At 31.0% G+C, this 27122-nt stretch overlaps 2 protein-coding genes and 1 long non-coding RNA gene across 4 annotated transcripts; 1 reads left to right on the top strand and 2 right to left on the bottom strand.

Moving 5' to 3' along the window:
- Positions 1-17935: 17935 nt before the first annotated feature.
- Positions 17936-18908, bottom strand: mRpS21 (mitochondrial ribosomal protein S21). The gene is made up of 2 exons (XM_033327351.2): positions 18783-18908; positions 17936-18376 (listed from the first exon to the last, which is right to left on the bottom strand). The coding sequence occupies exon 2, from the start codon at positions 18374-18376 to the stop codon at positions 18104-18106; it is 273 nt and encodes a 90-aa protein (XP_033183242.1). The 5' UTR covers positions 18783-18908; the 3' UTR covers positions 17936-18103.
- Positions 18909-19448: 540 nt separating this feature from the next.
- Positions 19449-25357, bottom strand: LOC117153365 (uncharacterized). Its single transcript, XR_013059297.1, has 5 exons — positions 25224-25357; positions 24015-24812; positions 23283-23474; positions 20146-21877; positions 19449-20060 (listed from the first exon to the last, which is right to left on the bottom strand). It is a non-coding gene; the product is annotated as an uncharacterized LOC117153365 (long non-coding RNA).
- Positions 21072-26983, top strand: gudu (Armadillo repeat-containing protein gudu). Of its 2 annotated transcripts, XM_033327349.2 has the most exons (11): positions 21072-21197; positions 21513-21580; positions 21738-22044; positions 22542-22745; positions 23022-23108; positions 23292-23540; positions 24048-24479; positions 25178-25582; positions 26283-26504; positions 26758-26873; positions 26948-26983. In XM_033327349.2, the coding sequence occupies exons 3-11, from the start codon at positions 21751-21753 to the stop codon at positions 26979-26981; spliced, it is 2043 nt and encodes a 680-aa protein (XP_033183240.1). In that variant the 5' UTR covers positions 21072-21197; positions 21513-21580; positions 21738-21750; the 3' UTR covers positions 26982-26983. The 2 variants fall into 2 exon arrangements, with proteins under 2 accessions (XP_033183240.1, XP_076478038.1); XM_076621923.1 differs by lacking the exon at positions 21513-21580 and having other exon boundaries at positions 21111-21197.
- The last annotated feature ends 139 nt before the right edge of the window (positions 26984-27122 follow it).

The raw sequence follows: 27122 nt of genomic DNA on the forward strand, positions 1-27122 counted from the left end.
TCGTCGCTTTGTTGGCTGGGAGCCGACATTCGGCAAAATGGAGCAACGAGAAAAACCACGAGGTCAACTGCCCTTTGTGATTGTCCTTCCCTATTTTTTACTCAAGGCCATTTTCAAAGGGACGCGTGGTGATTCCTAATTGAAGAAGCAACGCCTCTTTACAACATCCGAACATTATTTTCATGGTATTCGTAATTATAAACGAGGGTTTTCATCGTTGCGTTAATGCTTTAACAGCTCAACCAGTGACAGTCACGGGTTTACGTATTTCGTTTGCGTGTGCACTGGACATGACATGGAAAGTTTTACACGATTTTATTATTTCTGTTTTATTAATATAGAGAAAAGCACGTAAATTATGCTTTCCACGTAGCAAGGTACAGGAAGATGTTTTAAAATACATTCTAATTGGCAACTTATAATAAACTATATAATTACTTACGTAAGTATGTGATATACTTATTATTATGATTTTTTACTTACTTTATCCTGGACTCAGACAATCAATTTATGGAAAAAAGCAAGTAGGCATTTTTTCCATAGATTTCGTCAATATTAGATTGTTAATATATGTACAGTATGCAGATACGAGTATCACCATATTGTGTGCTAATGCGTGTTAATCAATGGATAAAATTTTACTTAATGATTTACTATACAAATCTTCTGTAACTGCTAGGCAATAAAATCTGTATTAGAAGGAATTTTTAATAATAATAATTTCTATAAGAAGTAGCGTTTATTTACAGGTACGGATGTCATAGACAGTTAAATAAGATTTGTTGGAAAGGGGAAAATTGCTGGCCGGAAATTAATTTTCACCTTAGCCTGTAATAAGTTAATGAAACGCTTTGAAGAAAGTGGAACGTTCACTCGCAGTAGTGGAGATCTAAAATTACTCTTACGTAAGCATCGGACATACGTATGTATTCAGAAAAATGTTTCTAATATATAAATTGAGTTATGTACATAACTCAATTAGTATAGTATTAGTATAGTATTAGTATAGTATTAGTATAGTATTAGTAATAAGTATGTAAATTATTTGTAACCTGTTTAATGTGATATGTTATCTTAATCCTTAGATTGTAAATATTTTTACGGTGCCTTTAAACTGTAAACATGGGACTCTTATGTACGATACATTTTTCGATAGTTAATAATTGTCGAAAAGATAAAAAAAAGAATACATATAATGTTTCCAAACGTACTAAATTATGATTACCATAAAACTTTTGCAAAATAACTTTCTTTAGGTAGGCGAAAAAAGGTTTTCTACCTTGCGAGAAATTCAATTCGGCCGAAATAGCCTGGGCATGAAATATTTACCTTCACAGTTCACACGTTAATTTTTTATATGTAATCTGAATCTTTGATATGTAATATATGGAATATTTATGTAGCTGTCCCTTTATCAGAGCGTCTTCTTATCACAAGTTTCTGCAACATTGCAGAGAATGAATAGAAAAATTTGATGGTATTCCACACTATCATCTTATCTTGAAAAGAATATTGAAAATGCTGATTCTCAACTATATCAGTTTTCTTATCGTATCGATTCAAAGAATCTCGATTTGTAAAAGCGTTTCGTGCTACGCGAGAAACACAAATAAAAGATAACGCAAGAAAAATTCAGGATATTGAGAAATATATTCAAAACATAATGTGAATAACGAATTATTAAATACATTTCCACAGTATATATATTGCACGGATAAGAAATAATTTAACACATACGGTGCACAAATAAGCTCGAAAGCGTAAAAGAATGAAGCAAAATATTTGAATTGATGATTTCAGATTAATTTTAATTCCATTTTATTATAATTCATGACATTGTTTTATTAAATGTTCACACAACGAAACGTAATTCTTTGTTATATACCACGAATCGCTAATTTCTCGATAAATAAATTTGTGTACATGAAGTTTGCACACATTCTATTTTTCTATACTCTTTCTCACATCGAACGTAACAAACGAAACGTACTATTGATATTTACGCACGTACACTTATTCACATTTGTTGCAAGTAGACTACAAATTGTTCTGCATTCCTAGGAAATTTGAAAACGGGAAATTGCACAAAATCTAGGTACTATGACAAAATATATAAAGTACCCAAAGTATAACGCTTCTTATAATATTTGATAGGTAAAACAATTTTCTGCCGAGGATCAACTCTTAATTGTAGTCTCAAAAATACGAATTTCCATACAAATGCTGGTCGTAGTTAATTCCACAATCTAGTTATAAGTTGAACGCTTTTTACTGCTTTTACTTGCAAGTTACTTTATTATGAATCTGTTATTTTATGCAAATTATACGTGCTCTACAGTGTAAAACGATAAATAAAATAAAATTTTATCTAATCGAATCTAATACACGTGGCTGGGCGATGAATCAATATAAATATTCATTGCTCGTAATACCAAAGTTTTCGTTATTGAAAAACACGTACAATATGCGAAAAAACACAACTGATACTCGAAAGCAGTCTCGCGAAATCGTGCCGTGTTAAAACGCGACAAATAATTAGTTTCCACAAAAATTAATTTGTTCCGTGACCGTCAAATATTTCGAATCACGTTCAAGATAATTTCAAATTCGATTTTTATTTTTTCCCGTGGCGCGCATTAATTTCGGCCGCAGCAGCTTTAAGGGTAATTACTTTATCATTTCACTTGTTTATGCCGCTCTTCCCTTTCTCTGATTTTACCACGACCGGTACTTGTTAATTACGCGACCGCTACGTTAATTTGTAACATCTACTTTAACCACCGTGTACATTTACATATGCAACTAATGCGTCCGAGTAATTTCATGGACAACCAATTCCGCAATTAGAGGTTTCGAGTCGTTGTTGAGAAGAAAAAATTACCGAATTACCAGGACGGGATGCGATGACACGGTGCGGCTGGAAGTGCCGCTGGCTACTACCAGAAGCTAGGACGAATCTCGTGATATGCGATATTCAAATTAGCATCGTGTTAATACCAGAACTGCCAAACCAGTGACAATGGCTGGTATCAAATCTTTGATTTCAGTAATTATCAAAGACATGCAACCGTGTTTCTGGTACCATCAATGTTTACTTTTAATTAAGCTGGAAACGTGATTACATATACTTGTTTATTTTTGTCACATTGCTTTAATTCTGATTAATTGCAATGGCTACAACATATGTTTGCGGACCATTGTATTTCTTACAACATTTACATACCAATTTATTAGGGACAAGTATATTATTAAATTTCGCATCTTTTAGTAGTATACAGTAGTAGTAGTATACAGCAGTATACATAGTAGTTGACCTGATTAGTACATAGACCTGATTAAAAAACGACTCATTGGAAAATAATGCTGTGTGTAAATACGTATCGCACATTTTTGAAGTCTATGTGTGTGTGTGTGTAATATATTTAGATATATGTACACTAAAGACCAGTATTGCTCTAGTGTTAAGGAATAAATAGCGTCATCAATAGTTTTTGTTTCTTAACAGGAGAGAAAGCATATGATAAATTGATAGATTGATAGATGTATTGATTTTTTTGGATTATGCAGTCTTTGAATTATATGACATCATTGAATTTCATAGAATCTTCTAAATACTTATGGGGTTGACACAGTTATTGAATTAATTTTTAGAGATAAATTTGAAAAGATTCCCTTCCTTGTCATTTATTTTCATTATATTTCAGACATAAGTTGAAAATTTTGTATCTATCTATATTTCTTATGCAGATTTATTATGTACATACTGATTTCATATATTTAGCAAGATGGAATACCTAACTAGAATCACTTCGATTAAGTAATGAGTATAATAAAAAATATTTATCGATATGCGTAAAGAAACAAATTTCATGTGTCCTCCATGTGTCCTCCTATCTCATCCAACTTTTATTTGAAACATTTTTCTTCAAAATCATTAACTGCTCAGTAATGGAAGTGATTCTAGTTGTCTGCTCCACCCTGTATGTATGTATTTATGTATATATTTTATTATGATATGAGCAGGATGTTCCAGAACGAATGACAGAATTGGAAATTATCTTCTATGCAAAAATAAGTAGGAAACGCAGAATAAATTTTTTTTGTTGGGCACTTAGTTTTCGAGAAAATCGAGTTTGCATTGGGAGTCGCCGACGCTTCGTTGACAACCACACTAAACGCGTTCAATCGAAAGTTAGCTGAGTGCACATGTATTCGACGAGTTTTCAAACTTGATTTCCTCGAAAACGAGACCTGAAACTGCGAACTTTACTCTATTTTTTTCAACTTATTTTTGCATGTAGAATAATTAAATACGCGCATTATAAAAGAAATTAATGGAAAACTTCTGGAGCAATGTAAAAATGTATAGTATTATAAGATAAAATGTATTATATCGTTTCAAACGTCGATATATACAGGGTGGTTGGTAACTGGTGGTACAAGCGGAAAGGGGGTGATTCTACGCGAAAAAAGAAGTCGAAAATATAGAATAAAAATTTTTCGTTTGAAGCTTTGTTTTCGAGAAAATCGACTTAGAATTTTCGCTCGGTACGCGTGCACTTTATCGCGTCTCGATATAACGAATCTCACTGTAGATCGTTGTCTCGATTGACGTTATTTTTTTAAATTTTTAAATTTTTAAATTTTTAAATTTTTAAATTTTTAAATTTTTAAATTTTTAAATTTTTAAATTTTCAAATTTTCAAATTTTTAAATTTTTAAATTTTTAAATTTTTATTCTATATTTTCGACTTCTTTTTTCACGTAGAATCACCCCCTTTCCGCTTGTACCACCAGTTACCAACCACTCTGTATATATAGTAACTTGTCCGGAAAGTGTCTTTCTTTCGCAAACATGTTTTTTACAACAATGCAGCTTCATACAAACGTGAAACCAAGTCCGTGAAATGTTTATCTCAACAGAACAAAATGGATCGTACGTAATTCGGCAAAATAATATAAAACAAAAAAAGTTGTGCGTCTATTATTTCCTCATAAATCGAAAGAAACTTTTATAGGACAACCTAATACAAATGCTTTAGTATGAAAATGAATAAAGGCGAACAAACGTTGCGCTCATAAACAATGACAGTTAAGACTGTAATGAACTTCATCAAATAAATGTAATAATAGGGATCAAGCCAAGAAAGCTTGAACGTGTGTAGTTAAAAACTGGTTTGGTATACGCGTGTGATGCGTTTGAAATTTATTTTTCTCGAAAACAAAGCGTCTTATGAAAAAGTTGTAGTCGATATTTTTCACTCCTTTTCACGTGTAATTTAACTTTAATTTAACTCTTGATGATTTACTCCCGTTCCGGAATTAGCCAAGTTCCACTATGATTGACAAATTTTCAAAATCTATTTCAAAATAATTATCAAAATAAAACATCGTTTTACTCTACGTGATTTTCAACTTTTACTTGTAATTTCAAGTGATATATAACACATTAAACTGTACAAAATGAAAGGCATCCATTTTCCTTTCTACGCGTCAAACTTTTATAACTACGGTGAAATTCGAAAAATTTTAATTCGTAATACGACACAGCCAGTGATAAGGAGCATACACGAGAGCATACGAAAATGTGTTAAAATTGACATCGGCTCTTTTTCCCGTGGACCGTTCAGATGTTCCTATCCTTGAGATAAAAGCTGTAGATATTGTTCTTATCAAATTTATCTTTGAAATTAAATGAATCACCTTTCACGTCTTTCTTGTAAATTCACGTTCTGCATAATTTTGCATAATATTACCTGTTTCATGGCATGTTTATTGATGTGTAATCAGTAGCTATCAGTTCAACTATCTAATTATCAAAAAAGATACATATATATATTTCTTGTAATTCCATCTCATTCAAATGTATGTACATGACATTGCATGATATCTTTCCTAGCGAAATCATTAGGTGAGGCGAAGTTGTAGCGAACCAATCACGTTAGGATCATACGATGTATTACGTAAATAATAAATGACATCGGTGGAGGGAGGCACAGGAGTGGCTTTCGTTCATTCACTTTCAAAAAAGCCAGTCATACGATTCTTGAAACTGCGATGTTCTATAAATCTTATCGATAATAGTTATCATTTCTGGAATGTTCTTGTTATTAATGAAAAACTCATTTTACATTCTTGCAAACGTACGACACTTATTTAAAAATTCCATTAATAAAAAGATAAAATGACGCGAGAATGGATTTGTAAATAAAATATTGATATTTATATATCAATACGTACAAAAAATCGAGTCGAACTTTATCGCATGCCTCGTCATTTGCAGAATAAAATAGACAAAAATAATGTGCTAGAAATTATTCGGAAAATTAACAACGACCAGTTATACAATAGAATATAGTATCTGCATAAAAAAATTTCTGATCATCAGGGATGTAATGCTTTTTGTCAGATATAAACGTTTTAAACATGAAAAGTTTTATTCAAATGTCTCGTTTTATAAACTACTACTCCTCTTTTCCAATCTGTTTCATTTCAAAATAACAATTTATTTATTCATAAGTCAACATTTATGAATTTTTAATTTACCGAGCATAGCCCTTCAACAAGACAATTTTATTTTATTTTTTAATTATTTTATTTTCGATTGAACAAAAGAAATAAATTCTTGAACTTTAATTTCATATTACGTTTAGTTAATAGAATTTCTGCACATTACATCGACAGCTTTACAACATCGATGTTAGAAATTTTTTTCAATGGAAATATGATGTAAACTAAGTGCATTTCAAGCTATTATTTTTTCAATTTGGAATATATTTAGAAAATACGAAACTTTGAATTTTTATAAAATTGCAGTTAGGAATTTTTATTTCTAAAAGTAATGGTCGAATCAAGTTTCTTTTTACATTTTTAACGTGGCAGATGCAGTTTAATTTAATAAAAAATGTTTATATTGAACAATTCATTTTTTTTAATTTAATTAATCTAAACTAATATTTTCTTGAAAATTGAAAAATAATTTTCATTTTGCGAATTAAAAATAGACTATAATATAAGCAGAAACATTGAATCCTTTTTTGAGTCTTTGAATCTTTTTTTTTCTTCAGTCTTAAATGGCCAATTTTAAGACTGAAAAATTCTTTCTGTGCATTGCTTTACTGATACACAACTGTCTCTATATAACTTCTACCCACACATAATTCGTATCTTAATAAATTCTAAATTGATTAGATAGATTTAAACGAAATACCGAATCTGATGTGATCATTCAAAATGTTGAATAAATAATTAAAATTAATACTATTGCAGTTGCATTATTTTGCTATGATTATTTGAAAATAAAAATAAGGCTATAAGTTGAATGATAAATGAAATTTTTTTCACTTTTATATAGGATTGAATATTTTTTCTGTATATTATTGTTGTTCTATTATTTAAATCGTATCAACTGTCTTACTGATATAATACCAGATTTTTTATTTATATGTACGATTGAAAATTGTACATAATAAACAAATAAATAAATAATAAACAAGTGTAGGGTCATGTTGTTTTTGTACAAATGATATAACAGTTGGATATAAAAGAGTGATCATGTGAAATTTTTCTTGCTACGCGATATTTCTGAATAACATAGTACTCTACGTTTCACTGGCCTGAAACAGAATATTAGAAATAAGAACAGTGAAAGAATTACTCTCTCGTTAATAGCTTTTTAATGACACATACTTACCGATAAAAGAACATTTCGTCATTAATGGTGATGATATTGTATGATTAATTTTATGATAAAAGTTATATCTAACCTACCATTAATACGTGACATTATTATTCTACCACTAGCAAACATATTACGAAAAAAAGAACAACGTTTGATAAGTGTTGTACAAAGGAATTATCCGCAAATGATAACATTAGGGAAAGCCAGATTACAACTAGAGCACGTGAATTTTTTCTGAAATGCATCGCAGCGGTCTGTTTTATAATAATTATTTAGCGATAACAAAGTGTTACATCATTCTTTTGCAATTCAGTCAATGGCCTCTGAATTCTACGAGTCTTTTATTCTTTACCAATAAAACAGTTTCTTTAATCGTAACATTCTTCTTTTTAAATAATATAATTTGACTAAATAGGAACCGAATTTCCCATCAATTTTCGCGGATATCTTGATACTGACGATCCTTGATACGTGTCACTCTTCTATATTAAAGTAAGTATACTAAATAATTTGAAGCTTAAAGAGGAATTTCATCAGAATTTCGTTAAGAATTTCACAGAAATATCAAGATGGCAAATAGCGCGTTCCAAAGTAACTGTCGATTAAATTGATTAAATAGTGCCTACTCCGTGTTAAAGTCAAACTTCGTGCAGTATCATGATGTGAAAACAGCCGCATTAAATTCCCAGTGATTTACGAACTGCGAGTGTGTTTGTCGTGTAAAGAGAGTCAGTCATAAAGTACCGGTTAATTCCAACTTGTGAACTTTTTTAAAGAACTACGCGAATATCTCGTCCGAGATAAAGATATTGTCCTGAAAGTTTTTTGATATCCTGCCTGTCTAGCGCGGTGGAAGCTTCTTTCTATCCGGCCCAGCCCCCGTTAAATCATTTCAAGCGTCACAAACAGCGTACAACTTTTCGTCATGGGCCCCGAAAACAACTTGAAAAATTTGACTTTTAGAGGCACGGTGCTCTCGTTTTAAACAATTCTCGCTCAGTGTATTCGGTAATTTTTAATTCTAAAAATACCTATTTTCTATTCACTACGTGTATTATAATTTCTTATTAGGTTTCTATCTGGTTCGAATCTTTTATCGTTAAATCGACGATGGAAATCTTCTTCAATTTAGAAGAAGCATCCATAAGCTGTTCATTCGTTACATTGTTACGTTGACAAATGTATTTTATTTACTATTATTTGCTGTCCTGTAGTTACATTAAAATAGTATAAGTCTATAAGTATAATGAGTAGTGTTTATTTTGAAATAATATTAGAAGAACTGCACTAAAAATATCCTCTAAAAGGAGAAGACCAATATACGAAACTAATAAATTCGTGAATATGATATTTAATTAGCCACGTTCGATTTTAAAAACACGTAATTTTAGCATAGACAGAAGTAAAACAAACTCGAGGAAGATAATTTATAATTTACACGAAAACCATTAAAATATCGTTGATAATTCGAATTTAATAATCAACACAGAAGTACAAGTTTTAAACGAAGATTAAAATTTAAATTCTTATTTTTTGGTAATTTTAAAATCAATCAATTTTTGTAACGGTGTTGCCAATGATATAACCCAAACAGAGAAAACGAATAAAATTAACATCAGTTACGCTTTGTAAAGAGCGCCTTTGATACCAGCAATCGTTCACAGATTACAAGCAAATTGTGCAGAATAACGGATCTTTTCTACACGTTTAATGATGAGTTTCTACGTGTAGTAATCGACGATATCGCTTGGCAGGTTTAATGATTGAAAGTGCGGTTGTTCTAGCGGAACCAACTGATATTTGCAAGAGGACTCTTTGATCTTTCAGCAGAATACATTTCAGGAAGCTGAAATCTAACGCTTTGCAGATTGGTTTTTTCCCCAATTCCTTCCTCTATCGTTCGTTTAATCGAACTTCTGTTTGGTGAAATCGTTCCGTTCTCTGCTCTGCATTCTTCCCAGACAGGGATTGTCATTTCTCAATTGCGCTCTTTTTAGTAGCGGAAGATTACACGATATTTTTGTCTTTCAATTTCCTGAGAGCAGATTGAAATTAGTATCCGAGGATTGGAAATTACGAATAGCCGAAGCTTTCGTTTTAAAATGTGATTCATTTATAAATTCTAATCATCGAATCGTCGTTATTTTAAAATTGCGCCCTAAATGTTATCTAATTCTAAACTCGTATAAAATCATTTACCGAGTCCGAAGATACTGTTAAAAATATAATACTGAAAATGCTGAACCTATTAATGTTTAGTCAATCGTTAACTGTGAATCGTTAAACGTTAAAAAAATATTTTTGAAATTTCTATCCCGAGAGTCCGTTTCGAGCTGTAGTGACTATAATTAACACAATTTTAAACATCAATTTTCACCTATTTTCTCGTATAATCGATTAAGAGAAATTTATCAATGATCACTATTATTATTATTACATATACAGAAGACGACATCTCCATAACCATTTATTATATTTTAGTGTGCTAGTATTCCATTTTTATAATCTTCGAAGAAACTAATTTATAATAACTAACATAATCTATTACTTTGACACTATGTACTTCGTTTTATTTTACTTTTTAATCCCAATCCTTTCAACATTTCCTATGTATCGAATAAGAATTCTATTCGAACCTCTTATGATTTTCTACTCTGAAAATTGAAAAATCACGATGTATTTGGATATTTCGACGGAAGAAATGAGATTTACTTTCTCCTACAGTTTCAATTGCCCCAACATTTCGCGTACACAAAAAGTGGATTCTATTCGACAATCCTAGAATTTTCTATTCTAAAAGTCAATTCATACGATACTACATACTATACGCCGTATCGATACGATTTTCATAGTAGAAATCAGATTTACTTCATTCTTCGATTTCAACTCTCTTAACAACCCCATATCTTCTATGTAAAGAGAGATGTTCCTATTTTAAAGCCTCATAATTATTTATTCTTCGTTATTTAGAAACTCCGATAAGATCAGATCTTTTTACTTTTCTATTCTAATTCCCCCAGCATTTCTTCGTCCCTAACGCAAAGAACGAGTTCTACTTCAAACTCTTATAATCCTCTATTCCTTATTATTTGGAAACCCGAATAAAAGATATCGGATCGTCCAATTCTAATTCCCTTTGTACGAAACGAACAGCTGCAACAAGTTGCAAAACGAGATTGTTGCTTCAAGTTCGGCCTCGTTATAGCGGGGTCAGGTCCCCAGTTTCAAGAAACACGCTCGCGATCCGCCGGTATTTCAATCATAAACGAAGTTCTCCATCGAATTGGCATATTTAAAGGCGGATCTTGCCACGTTAATCGTGCGCTTCGAAGCAATTTTCAACCTTCCCCTTACGATATACGCGACGATTCCTTTTGCTCTCATCACGTACGCCTAACGAGTGGTATTCATGAGCTGACGGACTAGAGTAATCGCTTCACAACGAAGCGCTCTAAAAGTTAGAAGAGCGTTGGGATTGCCGCCTCGGTTGAAAATCTGTCTCACGGTCTTCCTTCCCGGAAATCTTGTTTCTGACACTTTTGACTAGGCTCTTTAATCAAATGAAGCTCACGGCGATAAATCTTGCAGTAATTTTTATCTATTCAAATGTTTAGAGTGGCTGAAATTCAAAAGCAATAATTTAGGAAATTCCAGCAATATAGGAAATTCTATTGGTTTTTACCTCGATTGATAGAAAACGAAGGATCTGAGGATTGTACTTTGAAGAAATATGTAAAGCGTATTTCCTTCGTAGTCTTATCGCAAGTTACAATCTTTTCATTGTGTTCTGTTACCTTAACGAATAACAAAGAGGTTTAGTTTTACAAATAAAAGAAGCAATTGAGAAGTAAACAGAATCAAATATTCTGCCAATGATATTACGAATTGACATACACAATGTATGAGAACCCATCAATTTGCCAGTATTTCACAACACGAATGAGTAGGATCATTGACCATATATATGTCACGGATGTATGTATAAATTATGGTACTGGTGTTATATGTCTATTCATGTCATCAAATCAGGCACAATCATGAATATTCAATAGGAAGTGAAAAAAATCTTGGAACAGAAGAATATACAAGGTAAAGTATGAAAAATATACTTCGTCGTTATTTCTAAGATAGGTAAAAGTTTCTAAGGTCACTAAGTATCTTCAGAATAAATTTAAATTATGATATTCTGTGTAAGTTCTTAAAAATATGTTTGCCATTCTCTTACGTCAAAGCTGACACTTTTGCAACTCAAACATTGAAATCCATTTGGAATTAATCTATGAAAATATTTATGAACAACAAACATCCCGTTAGAAAGATGAACATTTGTATAACGTACACGTGGACGTATACATAAATATGACATGTGCATATATAAACACACAGAAGAATAAATTTCCATTCGAAAACATTTGTAGGAATCAAATGAAAGGGAAACAGTAATGTATATTATGCAACAGCACGTGGTATCCTGTACCTATACCCAAAGTTTGGAATCCTATCTTTACTATTTAAGATAACCACATAGGGCTCTTGCACAATTAACTTGTTAATATTAATAAAATACCATAATTTATGAAAACGTCGTTCTAATAATTCTAATAAATTCTCTTATGTAATAGTAAAGCAAATAAAGCATTTCCAGTAGATTTTATACATTGCGAATTAGTTAATTGCATGCAAGCCAACACGACAGCCGTAAACAATTTAAAAATTATTGACTAATACTTCATTCCCTTTTTCTTAAGCGTTCATTGTACAACAGCGACGCGAGTTGCAAAAGATTATTTGCAAAATTTTCACAAATTTCGACAGATTAATAATTTTCGTTGCTGACTATGGATTATGGATAATGTTCGCTCATTCTGTCAATTTGTAGTATTTTCTTACTTTAACTTGCAAAATTGCGAAAACAGTTTGTCCAAAGGAATTCTACAAACTGCGATTGCTAAATAATACAATCTCTTAATTTACTAATATCATTTGTTCATTGCACATGGAAACCATGGTATTTCTAAAATCTTGTATCTAGATTCAACTTACTTTTTAGAAGGAAAAAGCAATTTCTATCATTGACACGAACATTAGCGAAAAATTGTCGTGTAATCGAATAAAGTCTACCGATACAAACGTCTAATACAAACAACAATTAGAAAAGAAGAGGAACCATCGTATTCGTTGAATTGATTACGCAGGAAATCCAACACTCAGCATTCGGAAGAAGCTCGTTTCGAAGTCAACGTGGAGAAGCGACTCCGTTGAAAACAGTGGACGTTTTGGTTGGAAACGCGGTTTGGCCTAACTCCGAGGAATCTGGACCGAAACTATCTTCGAACTGCTGGCAAGACAGTTTGCCTGGAACTGGAATTCTCTCTCTCTCTCTCTCTCTCTTTCTGTCTCTCTCTCGGGAAACTATCCATTTCTTCGTACTCTCTATATCGGTCCGTTTGCACACTACCCTCCGCTTCTCCCTTATCCATCTTCAAATCCTCGACTTGCCAATTTTCACGCTCACGCTCTGACTCACCAATTGTCAGTTGACATCGTTATACCATGCAATGTGACCGACTTTTTATGAAACACGACGATAGATAAATCTGCCTTCTTCTTTCTATATTTTGATCATTTATTGGCATAGCCAATAAAATCAATATATAAATATTGGGTTGCCTGGAAAATTCGTTTCGTTTTCTATGGAATTTGGTCGACATGAAAGATTATATTGAAAAGTTTCTCACCGAAAAACCTGAGCATCGAAATGTAAATCGAAACTAACTTCCCGGGTTGCTCAATACAGTGCAGTACCGTACAATGTGTACCAATCGATATATCTATTCATAAATACAAAAATTTAAAGGTAATTTCGGTATTTCGAGATACTCGAAATACTCGAGAATCTTATCAATTTTAATTAATTTTTATTAAATTCCAATTAATTGCTAGTTAGTTTAGTTAACTATTTTTCTCGTTCAACCTCTCTGCATTCTTCTATAAATTGTTTGTTTCGTCGTTTCTTCCCCTTGTCCGCACAATTCACTCTTTTTCTCGTCTGCTCCTATACAGAATCTATTATAGTTCTTTCCTCGTTACTGCATTTGAATCTCGTTAACATCGATCGATCCCTTCTGAATAATAATTTATTAATGATTGTACAAAAATGCAAATTCATATTTTTGAAAACGCGACGAAAGATAGAAAGATCGAAGCAAAATATCGTAACTATATTATACAGGGTGGTTGGTAATTGGTGGTACAAGCGGAAAGGGGGTGATTCTACGCGAAAAAAGAAGTCGAAAATATAGAATAAAAATTTTTCGTTTGAAGCTTTGTTTTCGAGAAAATCGACTTTGAATTTTCGCTCGGTACGCGTGCACTTCATCGCGTCTCGATATAACGGATCTCACTGTAGATCGTTGTCTCGATTGACGTTATTTTTTTAATTTTTAAAATTTTAAAATTTTTAAATTTTTAAATGTTTGAATTTTTAAATTTTTAAATTTTTAAATTTTTGAATTTTTAAATTTTTGAATTTTTGAATTTTTAAATTTTTAAATTTTTAAATTTTTATTCTATATTTTCAACTTCTTTTTTCGCGTAGAATCACCCCCTTTCCGGTTGTACCACCAGTTACCAACCACCCTGTATAATGCAATCATCATTAACGAAATTCGTATCTGAATGAACGATTCTATCGAGGAAATTACAGATTGTAAACAGTTAGTGCGTCACTTTGACAAACGTCTGATCGTAAAATGTGTGCGCAAAATTGTTTTTCTTAGAACGACTTGTAAGTTCTAGTTCTGACAGTCTGTAGACGGTCAGAAGATAATCTATAAAAAAATGCAAATAAATAAACCGGTTAGAAGAAAAAGAAATATGTAATCTATGGAATCGTAATTTTACCTTTCAATTTCTAACTTTCTTTCTTAAAACTTTCCAATTTTAATAAAAGTATTCGTCGTTTCACGTCTTGCTTTCCTAATCTGCGCTTGTCATCCAAGAAGACAAATCTCGTTGAATTGTTTTTTACAAACTCTGACTTCATTCTCCGTGTTTTCTACCTCGCGTGCTGAAACCAGAGCAAAGACAAAACGTTTTGTCGGTTTTCTTGGCAATGAATTCGCCAACTTGGCGAAAATTGAATAGATAGCAAAAATGAATGGATAGTAGTGCCAAGTTCCCTAGCAAGAAGGAAAAACAGGAATACCAGCGTAGACAGGACAAAAAATTATTATTCAGTTTATTAAAATCATTATTCAGTTTATTTTAATCGAATAATTTCATGTATCTTTCGATTGCGTAAAAATCTCCTAATCATTTTTTCTTAATGCGTTCATCATATTACAATGAGAGTTTCGTCCTCTTTCTACTATGGTGAATGTTTTTTCTTGTAAACTGCAACATTATTTACGTACTTATCGTATCAGAAGTTAATTATTGGATATGTGAAGATATTTATACAGTGGAAGCAAAGAATCAATTAAACATAAAACCAAAATAAACGAAATAAAATTTTGTATTTCATAATCTTTTTAGTCGAGAACCTGAAGTTGGTAAGATGATTGCAAAAACTAGATTAAAGTTCTTTCCAAAGTAAAGATAACGAAAATTACTTAGGAAAAATGGTGCGCTACTTGGAAAAAGTTTTACCATCCCGGACTATGTTTTTGCAGAAGACCGATATAGATACATAACGCACGAACGACATTTCTCCTTTTTAATAAACTGACCGTAACTTCTTATATTAACGTGAAAATATTACTTGATATCTTACATCGTAAAATAACGTATCTTCTATTTTTTTTTCTAAACATTTCCTTAGAAAAATTAAACAAATTGCATTTTGAAAAACGTAAACCTTATACATATTGACAGAAACGTTTAGATTTTAGAACCATAAAATATCACGATAGATTTACTGAATTATTTAAAAGATTATATTTTAGAATCCCCCTCTGTTTAATTCATATAATCGGATTTTTAATAGCAGGTTACCAGAAAATTTAAAATTTAAGACGATTCACAATTCCATCATGCGCGTCACGCGTACGTTTACGTTCTTATTACCAACGTTCTAAATGTGGATCTCAGCCCTAGGAGAAAATATACAGACTACTGAAGAAAGTATATTTCAAGATAGCAGACATATACACGTAGTCTTATTACTCTTGAATAATAAACTATTTTGCCAATATACGTGTAAGACGCAAGCAAGCGAACACTCCTCATAAACAAATCAAACTATAATTGCGGTCTACTTATAAACTGATAAACATTATTACTTCATTGGTATCTCCTTCCTTATATACAGGGTGGTTGGTAACTGGTGGTACAATCAGAAAGGGGGTGATTCTACGCGAAAAAAGAAATCGAAAATATAGAATAAAAATTTAAATTTAAAAAATATAAAAATTTAAAAATTTTAAAAATGTTAAAAATAACGTCAATCGAGATAACGATCTACAGTGAGATCCGTTATAACGAGACGCGATAAAGTGCACGCGTACCGAGCGAAAATTCAAAGTCGATTTTCTCGAAAACAAAGCCTCAAACGAAAAATTTTTATTCTATATTTTCAACTTCTTTTTTCGCGTAGAATCACCCCCTTTCCGCTTGTACCACCAGTTACCAACCACACTGTACATACATCTGTTATTGTATCATTACACATCACACACTAAATATTATGCGTAATTACTGATTATATTTTATATACTGTGTATTATTATTTTCCTTATTTTAATTAATACGGATCGCACAATTTATTCCGATTCATATCACTCACTATAAATAATGTATTGATTAGGTAAACAAACTTTATTTTTAATTTTACAAGCATTTAATCTTAATAATAAGGGAGAAATAACGTTAAGAAATTTAATACGACTGTTACTTTCCTATGTTTGCGTATGTGTGTACGTTTCGTACGATTACGTTGTTTTAAGATTATTAAGAAAATACTGATTTAATTTTAAAGGTCATATCCAAACATATTTGATCTATTTTTAAGATTTAATAAAAAATTTGGGTCTTATATTGTAACTCTAAATAATACCGAGAAAGATAACTTTCTGCTTCATTACGTTTCACTTTCGATACGAAGCTGCAACTTGCTAATCAATTCGCAAATTATATCAAGATCGCTTCAATTGCAGCTAACGATAACTAGCTCAACTATTCTCGTTAAAGAACAATACAGCGTTATTAAAAATAACCAGAAGTAATTTTCCATGAGAACTAGATTACGCTTATTGTTAACGCTTACCATTGTAATATACACGTCATTTTCTTGACTATTGTAAACAAATGTAAATTTAAAAAGCGACAAAACTCGTCATTTCCAGTTACACGTCACAGAATTAATACAGTGTAGCACCTTGTAAATGTGAAAAATTGGAAATATATATATATATATATATATATATATATATATATATATATTGTTTGGTTTCACATGCGTAGAATACTACGGTAAAAGGTTTTTTTGAAATTAGAACAGTCAATGAAGTTACAACGTTGAAAACAACGTTGAAAATATCTGTCAAAAACATGCTGTTTACTCTGGCACCTTTGATAATATTTATTCGATATACTTCAAATACTTTATAAAATTAGTTGCATCGTAGCTTACGATATTTTTGGTATTATATTTGATTTAATTTTCATAAATTTCTCATTTCGTAACTTTGGATAAGAAACAATATATAAAAATAAGGCTAAATGTTGAATAATGAACCCTTATCTCATATCCTTTTAAATCGATAATTATGAAATTACTGTGTATCTTAACGACATTTTGTTTTTCCATTAATACATTGAAAAATTCTTTATAATTAATTTTTAAATGAAAATGATATCTATTATACCAGAGATGAAAATTGTTTAAAAAATTGTACAAACAGAAAAGTGACCCTTATCCATCAAGTTTTAAAGAAATCAGTGGTTCAAGTAGTTCATAGGATGGCGCCACGATACAAATCATACTTTGGATTATATGCATATGTATTCCTTTTCAGATACAATTTATTTGAAACTGTAGTTTAATACAAGAACTACAAGTTGATCTAATATCTAACGTACCATCTTATTCCGCGTCCTCTGAACTTCTATTTTTCCGTAATTTTTTGTGTAATTTCTGACGTTACCGATTCAGCATGAAATAATATATGACATATGACCATAAACGAGGTACAGATGTAATGATATAACTGGCTAAGGATAAGATAGACGTGACATTAAATGGAACTCTGTGTATCAGCTTCTGACATACCGACGGCGTACGTTTGTAATTTATTTAACGTCTTTTAACCAGTTATACAGAATATACATAAAGTAAGGATATTTACCATTATATCATATGCATACAAACTTACAGATGACTTTAAAATTATACAAGACACTTAATTAAAACATAAGTACAGTTTAGTCAGAGCCAGGATATGGATTTTCTCTATTTTTTCTTAAAATAAACTGAATTTTTCTAGTCATGTCCTCGGTATAAATAGCTTTACATTTTTCAAAATTAATCCTCCTTCTTGTTTGGGTAGGTTTTTCATAGTATCTAGTACGTCTATATTGTTCAAAAATACCTTCTTTTGACAATATGCTATTTAACAAACGAGAAGCTTTTTCTACATTATTATCTTGAACCATAACTGTCCGAGCAAGAAATTGAGCATGTTTACGCATTCCCATCTGAAAAGGATATCCAGAATTAGACCTTTATTAATATTTTCCTTGTTTATTATGTCAATCGTTGCATTTGCATATGCATTTTAATTGCCTTTTACAATGAGATTAAAATATATTAATACATATAATATAAAAGTATTCACTAACATAAAATGGATATTATAAAACAACAGTAAGTAATAAACATATGACATTAACTTATTCTAATATAATTTCTTTAATAAGAGATAAAATAGGATTCATTCTAATATAATTTCTTTAATAATATATTTTATCTCAATAATTATGTTGAATTTAAATAACACTACACTGATAGGTTAGTAATGTATCAAAAATGTTAAAAGTACTGTTTACGTTTATTATTTAAATTAATTTCAATATTAATCTAGTAGATCATTTGATACAATACCTTGAATTTTGATTAAACACGTATAGTTATTCAGAAAAAATTAAAATAAGCGTACGATCACCTGTTGTGAATATAACCTATGTAAGTATACCGTTCCGATAGATCGACATATTCAGTTTCTAAGCGCGGTTCATTTGAATGCTCTATTTATTTATATTATTAGATAAATTACTTTCAATTTAAATATTCCTTGATTTTCATAACAATATAAAGAAAATATTTCTTGATCGATTAACGAATTAAGATAATAAAAGTACTGTGATAATCGATGCTGTGGCTATAAAGTAATAATACATTTTGTAAAAACTTTAATGTGTAATATATTCTCTTACGTATATTAAAATATTAATCGATTTCTTCATTTTTTATCCTTTCAATAAAGATCAACTAAAAAGAGTATGAACAATATATATTTATAAATATTATTGCTTTTACCTGTTACAGTATGTGGTTCTTAATTCTTAATTCCTCGTGGACGTTCGCAATAAAATCGCATATGACCCAAAAAAAGCATGTTCAACATAGTAATGACGATGAAGTATAAAATTAAACAGGATAAAATCTGTACGTGTAAGTTGTTTATATAAGTGTCATTAATCTGTGTCCATTCATTTATTTAATTTAAAAAGTATAAAACACAATTATGATGATTAAAGATACTTCAACAGCATTATAATTTTATATAAGTAATTAATTACTTCTCGGTCTTTCAAATTATACCGAAATCCCCAGCGGCATATACAAAGCCATATTGACAAGGATATTAAAAGCAACACTACTGAGAATGGAGTAGCATATATGTGTATACGGAACATTTGATTTTCTTAGCAATTTTACAAACCGCTTTTAGATTTTCCGTACTTCCACCTTTTTCCATAAAGTTCTTCATTCTGTAACATTTAAAGTGACTCGTATTATTAGATTCTTTTTTACATTTTTTTACTAATGATCTATACAATCCTTTTCATTAGCATTTTACATTTTGCAAAAACTGTATTTATCTATGTTTCAGTAACGTCTGTAAATTTTGCTAAAAAGAAATAGACAAATTGGCAGTATTATATACCGTAGAACGCGCTCTCTTAGGTAAGAAAAATGACTTACGACTTATATACACGATACGATACGATACACATTACAAGATAAAAGAATCCGAAGATTCTTAGTTACGATGAGTTTGGCTGCAACAGTAAACAGATTGAAATAAAAAAACTAATAATTCAAAAATGTAAATCTTAGCCACTACTTGCCACATTCTCCAGAGTTTTTATTTTGAAGCTATAAGAGTTTAAAAAATACAACGAAATTGAGTTTCCCAAAGATCAAACAGTAAAACACCCTTAATTTTATTTATTACGCTTACCTTACGCTTACGTCACGTGCATCGTATGCTTTTACATCGATCTAATTAGTTGCGTAAAACGATATTTGGTCAGTAAATTCCTTTTCCCATGCATCAATTATGATTATACATTATTGTGCTTGAATATATGTGTTCTGAAAATATTTGTTTCGATATTAGTGAACACATGGACCGGAATTTTGTAGAATTTTAACCTAGAATTTAGAATGACGAACGATCAATGCTTTTATGTTCACTCTGTCATTTGTAAATCTCAATTGACACGATTAACCTGGAACGTTATCGACTGAACGCGAAGAATCGAAACGAAACTGTCATTTAAACGAAAAATAAATATCGTATGGCAAAGTACTGCTACGTTCAGAATATTTTACACTGAATAATTTCAGCGTCATATATCTGCCATGTGAGTTTATACTTTAATATATCGTCCATTTCTGTATACGCGCTGTAGAAATGTACATAGCTTTAAATTTTCCGATTTTATTTTTGCTTTGTTTGTCCCTCGTAGTATGTACGTATATAAAACAAAAATATGTCCGATTAATCGATTTATTCAGGTCAGTAAACAACGATTTGATCGATCGAGCGAGTGATCAATTTTTTGTATTGTAATACCAAGTATGTAATTTAACTAAACGAAATTAAAAATGCGCGTCGAAGATATTTAAGAAGAAAATACATCTTTTGATAGAGATTATAGAAGAAGTTGCTAACTAAAGCACATTTACGATATATATAAACATAAGTATTTAGACGTGTAAATAAGTATCATAAGAAAGAAAATTAAATAAAATTAATTTTATATCATTCGCAGAACAGATGCCTACATGGGCTGTACATGGTAATGAATTGTTTGATCGATAGCTGCGTGCACAAGGAGCTTAACAAATTTCTTAATCCAAGCGTCCAAAACAAAGAGGGTACTTTATCCTATCCACACGAAACAAGGTTTTCAACGTTTCCATCGTTCCTTGTAGTTGGAAATAGAAGATTATGCCACCGAAACGGAAAAAAGATGCCAAGAAAATATCCATCGAACCGCCACCAACGTAAGTTTAGAATCACTGTACTTCAAACATAAATTATAGTATTTAATTATATAGTATTGTACTATATTAACGTGTGTATAGAAATACTTGGTGGTAAATGACGATTGATTACTTATTTATTGTCAAACTTGATAAATTAATAATTGAAAAATGAAATAAGTTTCCGAGTAAATAAAACACGATACGTCTTATAATCTCAATCATCTCATAAATATTTCATTTTCATTTTGTAACGCATCAAAGTGCTAAAACAAATTTTATATAACGTTTGCAACACTCATGCTTCTACTTATTTTTTAATATCTTTTGTTCCAGAGCCGTCATTTCACAGAGTTATTTGTTTTTTAATATTTTTTGTCTCACAGCCTTAGTATTTAACATATGTAAGTATTTGTAATATCACGATATTTCGTAATTAAATAATTGCATTATGCGTTTAATCGCTTAATTAAAGAAACCTATGATTTTATTTCAACGATCTACAATTATGACATTTCATTTTGATCTTCTCTATTTTTCTTTTTTTTTTTTCGAATAAAGAATCGAGCCGGATATGCTGGAAGTAATCGAACCGGAAGAACCATCGAAGCCACTAATATCAGCAGTCACTGGACAACCATTCGGTCCTCGAGTCCGTTACATCAGCGAAAAACAGGAGGAAGAAAGTACAGATGACGAACCTGAATCAGAAAGTGACGATGAATTAAGATACGTGCAGGATGAAGCTCCGGAAGTGCCATCAGAGTTTTGGCACATACAGAAGCTTATCAGATACATGAAAGCGGGTAATCAAACCGCAACTATGGTGGCTGTCTGTCTTTTAAAAGATTATGATCTGACCAATAGGGTAATTCACTTAGTTTTTATTCCATATAATTATAATTTTAATTATTAAGCACAAAATTTCCAAGCGAAGATTCGATGAATTCACATGTCGAAGAATTCTACAACATTCCATTCATTCGCGTGAAATATTTTCAAAAAATTATACGATATTTAATCATTGTTACTTGTATTGCATACGAAAATGAAAATTAATCGTATATCGTAATGCCGGGTGCCAACGACTAGAAAACTAAGAATCTACTTTGACTATCGATTATATTTACATTAAATTTATTTCATTTATTTTATATTAAATAATGTAATTTTTTATTATTACTTTTATTAAATAATCTAGAATGAAATAATGGAGAAAGAAATAGGGGGAGAACTTTTTCATAGAAATTCTTAATGTATTAATTAAAGACAATTAGAAATTCAAATTTTCCAAAAATATACTCCATAATTAGAGTTAATAAAACAGGACAAATAAAATGCACCTTTAATTTCCTACGATAACAGATTATACAAAAGGCGATTCGAGAGATGGGAGGTCTGGAGATTCTGGTGAATCTACTCGAAACGAGAGATTTAAAATGCCAGAATGGCTCCCTGTCGGTTTTACTCCAGATCGTGTCATCTACAGAAATGCGACGGCACCTAATCGATCTTGGTATTGTAACACCGTTGATTCAAATGTTAAAGCATCCAGCTAGAGACATTCAAGTTAGTTTTTCGCTCGTTCAGTATACTTTCTTATACTTCACTGATCGTTCATTTGCACAAGAACATTTACAATTTTATTCCTCTTGTACAATAATAATGATAGTACACCTTTTTGAACAAATCTAATGAAAAATTCATTCACAAAATAAAGTAATAAGATTCGTTTCCAATAAAGCTCAATACAAAATAAGTTACATTAATTTAAAGATACGATTGAATGGCATAAAAATAATGAGAATAATTTTTATATTGACGTTCTATTCTATTGCTGCGAAGGTTTTAGCTGCAGAAACTATGGCTATTGTTGCACGAATTAGGAAAGCAAGGAAACAAATACGAATTCGAGGAGGCATACCTCTCATTGTAAGCTTTCTTAATCAGTTTATAATTTCTTAAATATTTATTTAACTTTTTGATTTTGTGATCAATGAAATTATTTGCAAAATTTCTTATGAAGCCTCTGTTTTTTGAATTCTTAGCATATCATCAACGAAATAATCATATAACGAAGATTTTATATCATAAAAAAATTGTAACCTTTAATAGTTAGATGTGATGGACGTGCCAGATTCTATTCTTCGAACATCGTACAATGAGTTGAACGAAACTAACAAGGAATTAGTTGCGGTTGCCATAGGCTGTGCTAAAGTTTTAGATTCTCTGAGCAGTAGTCCGAAAGTGAGAGACGTACTTCACAAGTTTGGTGTGGTGAAGCTCATGGAACGTTTCCTGAAATCACATCACACTTCTCTTGTAGTACCGATGATGGGAGCTGTTCAACAATGTGCAATTAAGGTAAATGAGATTTAAATGTTAAACTGTTATTTCAAACGTGGATATTTGAGAATTTCAGGTAATATTCCATGATAAAAGTCAAAATACCTGATTTGCAATCTGTGGACACTAAAATTTAAAATATTTTGGATCTTTAATTCTTTTAACTCGGTTTTATTATATTTTTACTTAAGTGTTTTAATTCACGAATTTCGATGCATGTTTTATATGATGTTTACATGGGTGGTATATTTTATATGATATAGTGTATCTTATTTTCTAGTATAACTTTCTCAGTATAAACAGAATTATTATATAACAATTATCTTTTGTTTCTCATCAATATTCAATAATACCAATATTTCTTATCAATGTTCAACATATTATCTATTATCAAGATTGATACTATTGCATAAATGCTGTTTATATATTTGCGATAAACGAGATAATAAGCAAATCCTTATCTAAAAATTTATAAAACATTTATCAACTTACATATGTCCATCGATAATTCCTTCACAATTACAGAACGTATTTCGCAAAGCGTTCGAGACCACAGATATTATCTGTGACGTTGTACGACACCTGCAAAGTGACAATATTAAGTTGAAAGAAAATTGCGCTCTGGCGATATTCAAATGTGGAACAAACAAAATTGCCAGGGACATGGTTCGCCAGACATCTGGTCTGGATATATTGTGCAAGCTTTTACAATGCGAAGAAGTCCGGGCTAATAAACAATTGTTAGCTGCAGTCACAGGCGGAATATGGAAATGTGCCATAAGTCCAGAGAACGTAATAAGATTCAATCAAAATGGTTTGGTCGCTGCTTTAGTGCCATTTTTAGAAGAACACGAGGATGATGACGTGCAGGCGAATGTTGTAGGAGCACTGGCGGAATGTTGTAAAGATCCTGCTAACAGAGATGTTCTGAGGATCAACGATGGTTTGCCAAATCTGGTGATTCTACGTTTATTTCTCTTTATGGAAATATTTTTATCTCGTCGCTCTACTGAATTTAATATGTTAAATCAAAATATGGATTACGGGTTTTAATTGTTTATAGTTGTTTCTTTATCTGTGATGAGAGGTATTATCATTATTTTCCTAATCTTGGCTCTTAATACCCTTCGGTACTTCTGAGTATCTCTAATCTCTATTTGCTACTTTAAAGTGGTCATTATCTTCGTTTTAATCCTCTGATTCAATATTTTAAGGCCGATTTCGTCTTTGTTCCTTAAATTATCCCATAAAGTTTTCTCGCACGTACTCTGTAGATTTGAGTTACAGTAGCTGAAAAAGTATTAGAAAGAAGCGGTGAAGCAACGTAATAGATACATAACAAAGTAAACGCAAAATTCATGGCATTCATTTTAATTTGACTATTGTTTTAGAATTTCTTTAGAATTCTTTTAGAAAGTCTTTACTTTTGAGATTTTAACTTGAAGTTAAATATGAGCTAGAAAATTCAGTTTTGAACTGTATATAATCTATACAAAAGTAGAATGAGATATAGTATGAAATACACATTAAAGGAAAAGAAAAATGTCACTCAATTCTCCTGTAATATATTTGAAAAATCATTCGTGGTCCAACAAGTATGGTCATCGTCAACATATGGCAGTAAAAATATTAATAAGATCTAAATCACTGTGTAGATCAAATTATTAAGCTCTACGTACGAGCCTTTATTGGAGAACATACCATTGGTGATAAAGGAGTGCGCGCAAAATGAACAATGCATGGACATCATCAACGATCCAGAGCACATCAATGATGGTGTTCGACTGGTCTGGTCATTGCTGAAACATCCTAGTGACATAATCAAAAGAAACTCCTGCCTCGCATTGGTATCCTGTATCAAATATGCCAAAGACTCTCCAGAAATGGTACGGGCATTTGTAGGTGGATTGGAGCTTACAGTCAGTCTTCTTGAAAGTAGCAATACTGAAGTACTAAGCGCAGTATGTGCCACTATTGCCGGAATCGCTACGGACCCGGAAAATTTGGGTATTCTCAGCGATCATGGAGTAGTGGAGAAACTGGCGAATCTTGTGTCCACGGTAATTTTTGCGATCTTTATTCGGCGCTACACCTTTTCTTTCTTCTTTCCTGCAGAATATCCAAAGAATTTTAACAATTCTTTCGGCATTTTTTGAGATTCTTTCAGAGGGTCAATCTTTCTAGTTTAAGAAGAAGGAAGCATGTTAACATATTACAGATCAGATATCAAGTGACAGTTAGAATTTATGTGTTCTACTAATGGAAGTATTTCGTTAAAATATTTTGAGATTGGGAATGATATTTTCTTATTACGTTTCTTTTTTCTTAATTTTGTTTCAAATCATTTTTGTTCGAATGATTTAATTTAAATAATTTCCACAGAAATTTAAAATATCCCTCTCATGATATTTATGATAAAAGTATATTTTTAATGCATAATGTATATCATCACGTTTTTATTGTTATGTAAAATAGAAAGAGAGAGAGAGAGAGAGAGAGAGAGAGAGAGAATCCAGTAAGTCCAAACAGTAAATAAATTTCCTAACATTTTTGCATGCTTTTATCTATAATTTCAAGTTTATTAACATATTTTATTATTCTTTTTGTCCGAAAATGAACTGATTCAAATTTCTTATTCAAGTAATTCTTAACACATAGAAATAACGACATTTTACTAAACCCCTGAATATTTAGAACTATTTAATTTAATAATCAATATATTAATGCTTTATTTCAATTTAACATTTTATTCTCTTTTAGGAAAATGAAGATTTGCGTGCAAATTTGACCTTAGCCATAGCTCATTGTTGCGAATGGGGGGAGAATAATGCTAAATTTGGTCGATTGCACGCGGTTGCACCATTAATTGACTACATGACTAGCAAAAATACAAATGTTCTTAGGGGGGTTTGCATAGCCGCGTATCATTTAAGTAAAGAGCCCATGAACTGCATCACCATGCACTCTGCCGGTGTTATAAAGGTATGTAGTATGTACAGTAATGTTTTCCACATAAAAAGTATTTCGACTACGCCATTTCTACATTATTTTTTAATAAAGAAATTATTAAGATGAAAACCGTGCGATATTAACAAATATAAGTTAATAATAATGTTTCGTCAAAATTCTTCAACAGATTTATACAAGGTTTTTATTTAAAACGGCCTAAAGCCATTTATCCTATAATTTCTACGTGTTCTACAATTGTTGGTGTGTTTATATTAAAAATTTACAGCATGTGCTACGTTTGGTGGGATCAGATGACCCGGAAGTGCAAATCGCCGCTGCCTGCACTATTCGAAATATTAGGAAACTTGCACTAACAGCAGAAAAATTACACTTCAAAGAGATGTACGTATTTTTGTTATTTCAATTGTTTTATATGTATGTATTATTTAATTAATTTTACCGTTATTAAATTGTAGAAGTACACTAGAAGAAACAGATTATCATTTGTAACATATCAGCGCTGCGAATACTGTACAAAAATCAAGTGCTCATTTAAAGAATATGAAATAAAAGATATCATCTTTATTGAATTGACCTAAAACACATTTATTGAGATTTTATCAACCAATAATAAATCTGTATACTTAAATA

The sequence above is a fragment of the Bombus vancouverensis genome, chromosome 1 (assembly GCF_051014615.1).
Source record: "Bombus vancouverensis nearcticus chromosome 1, iyBomVanc1_principal, whole genome shotgun sequence".
Taxonomy (NCBI): Eukaryota; Metazoa; Arthropoda; class Insecta; order Hymenoptera; family Apidae; genus Bombus; species Bombus vancouverensis.

Coding starts and splice junctions, on each gene's coding strand:
- mRpS21 (XM_033327351.2), bottom strand. CDS start 18,376: ATGGGAATGCGTAAACATGCTCAATTTCTTGCTCGGACAGTTATGGTT.
- gudu (XM_076621923.1), top strand. CDS start 21,142: ATGCCACCGAAACGGAAAAAAGATGCCAAGAAAATATCCATCGAACCG. Junction 22,746..23,021: donor ATCCAGCTAGAGACATTCAA/GTTAGTTTTTCG, acceptor ATTGCTGCGAAG/GTTTTAGCTGCAGAAACTAT. Junction 23,541..24,047: donor TTCAACAATGTGCAATTAAG/GTAAATGAGATT, acceptor TCACAATTACAG/AACGTATTTCGCAAAGCGTT.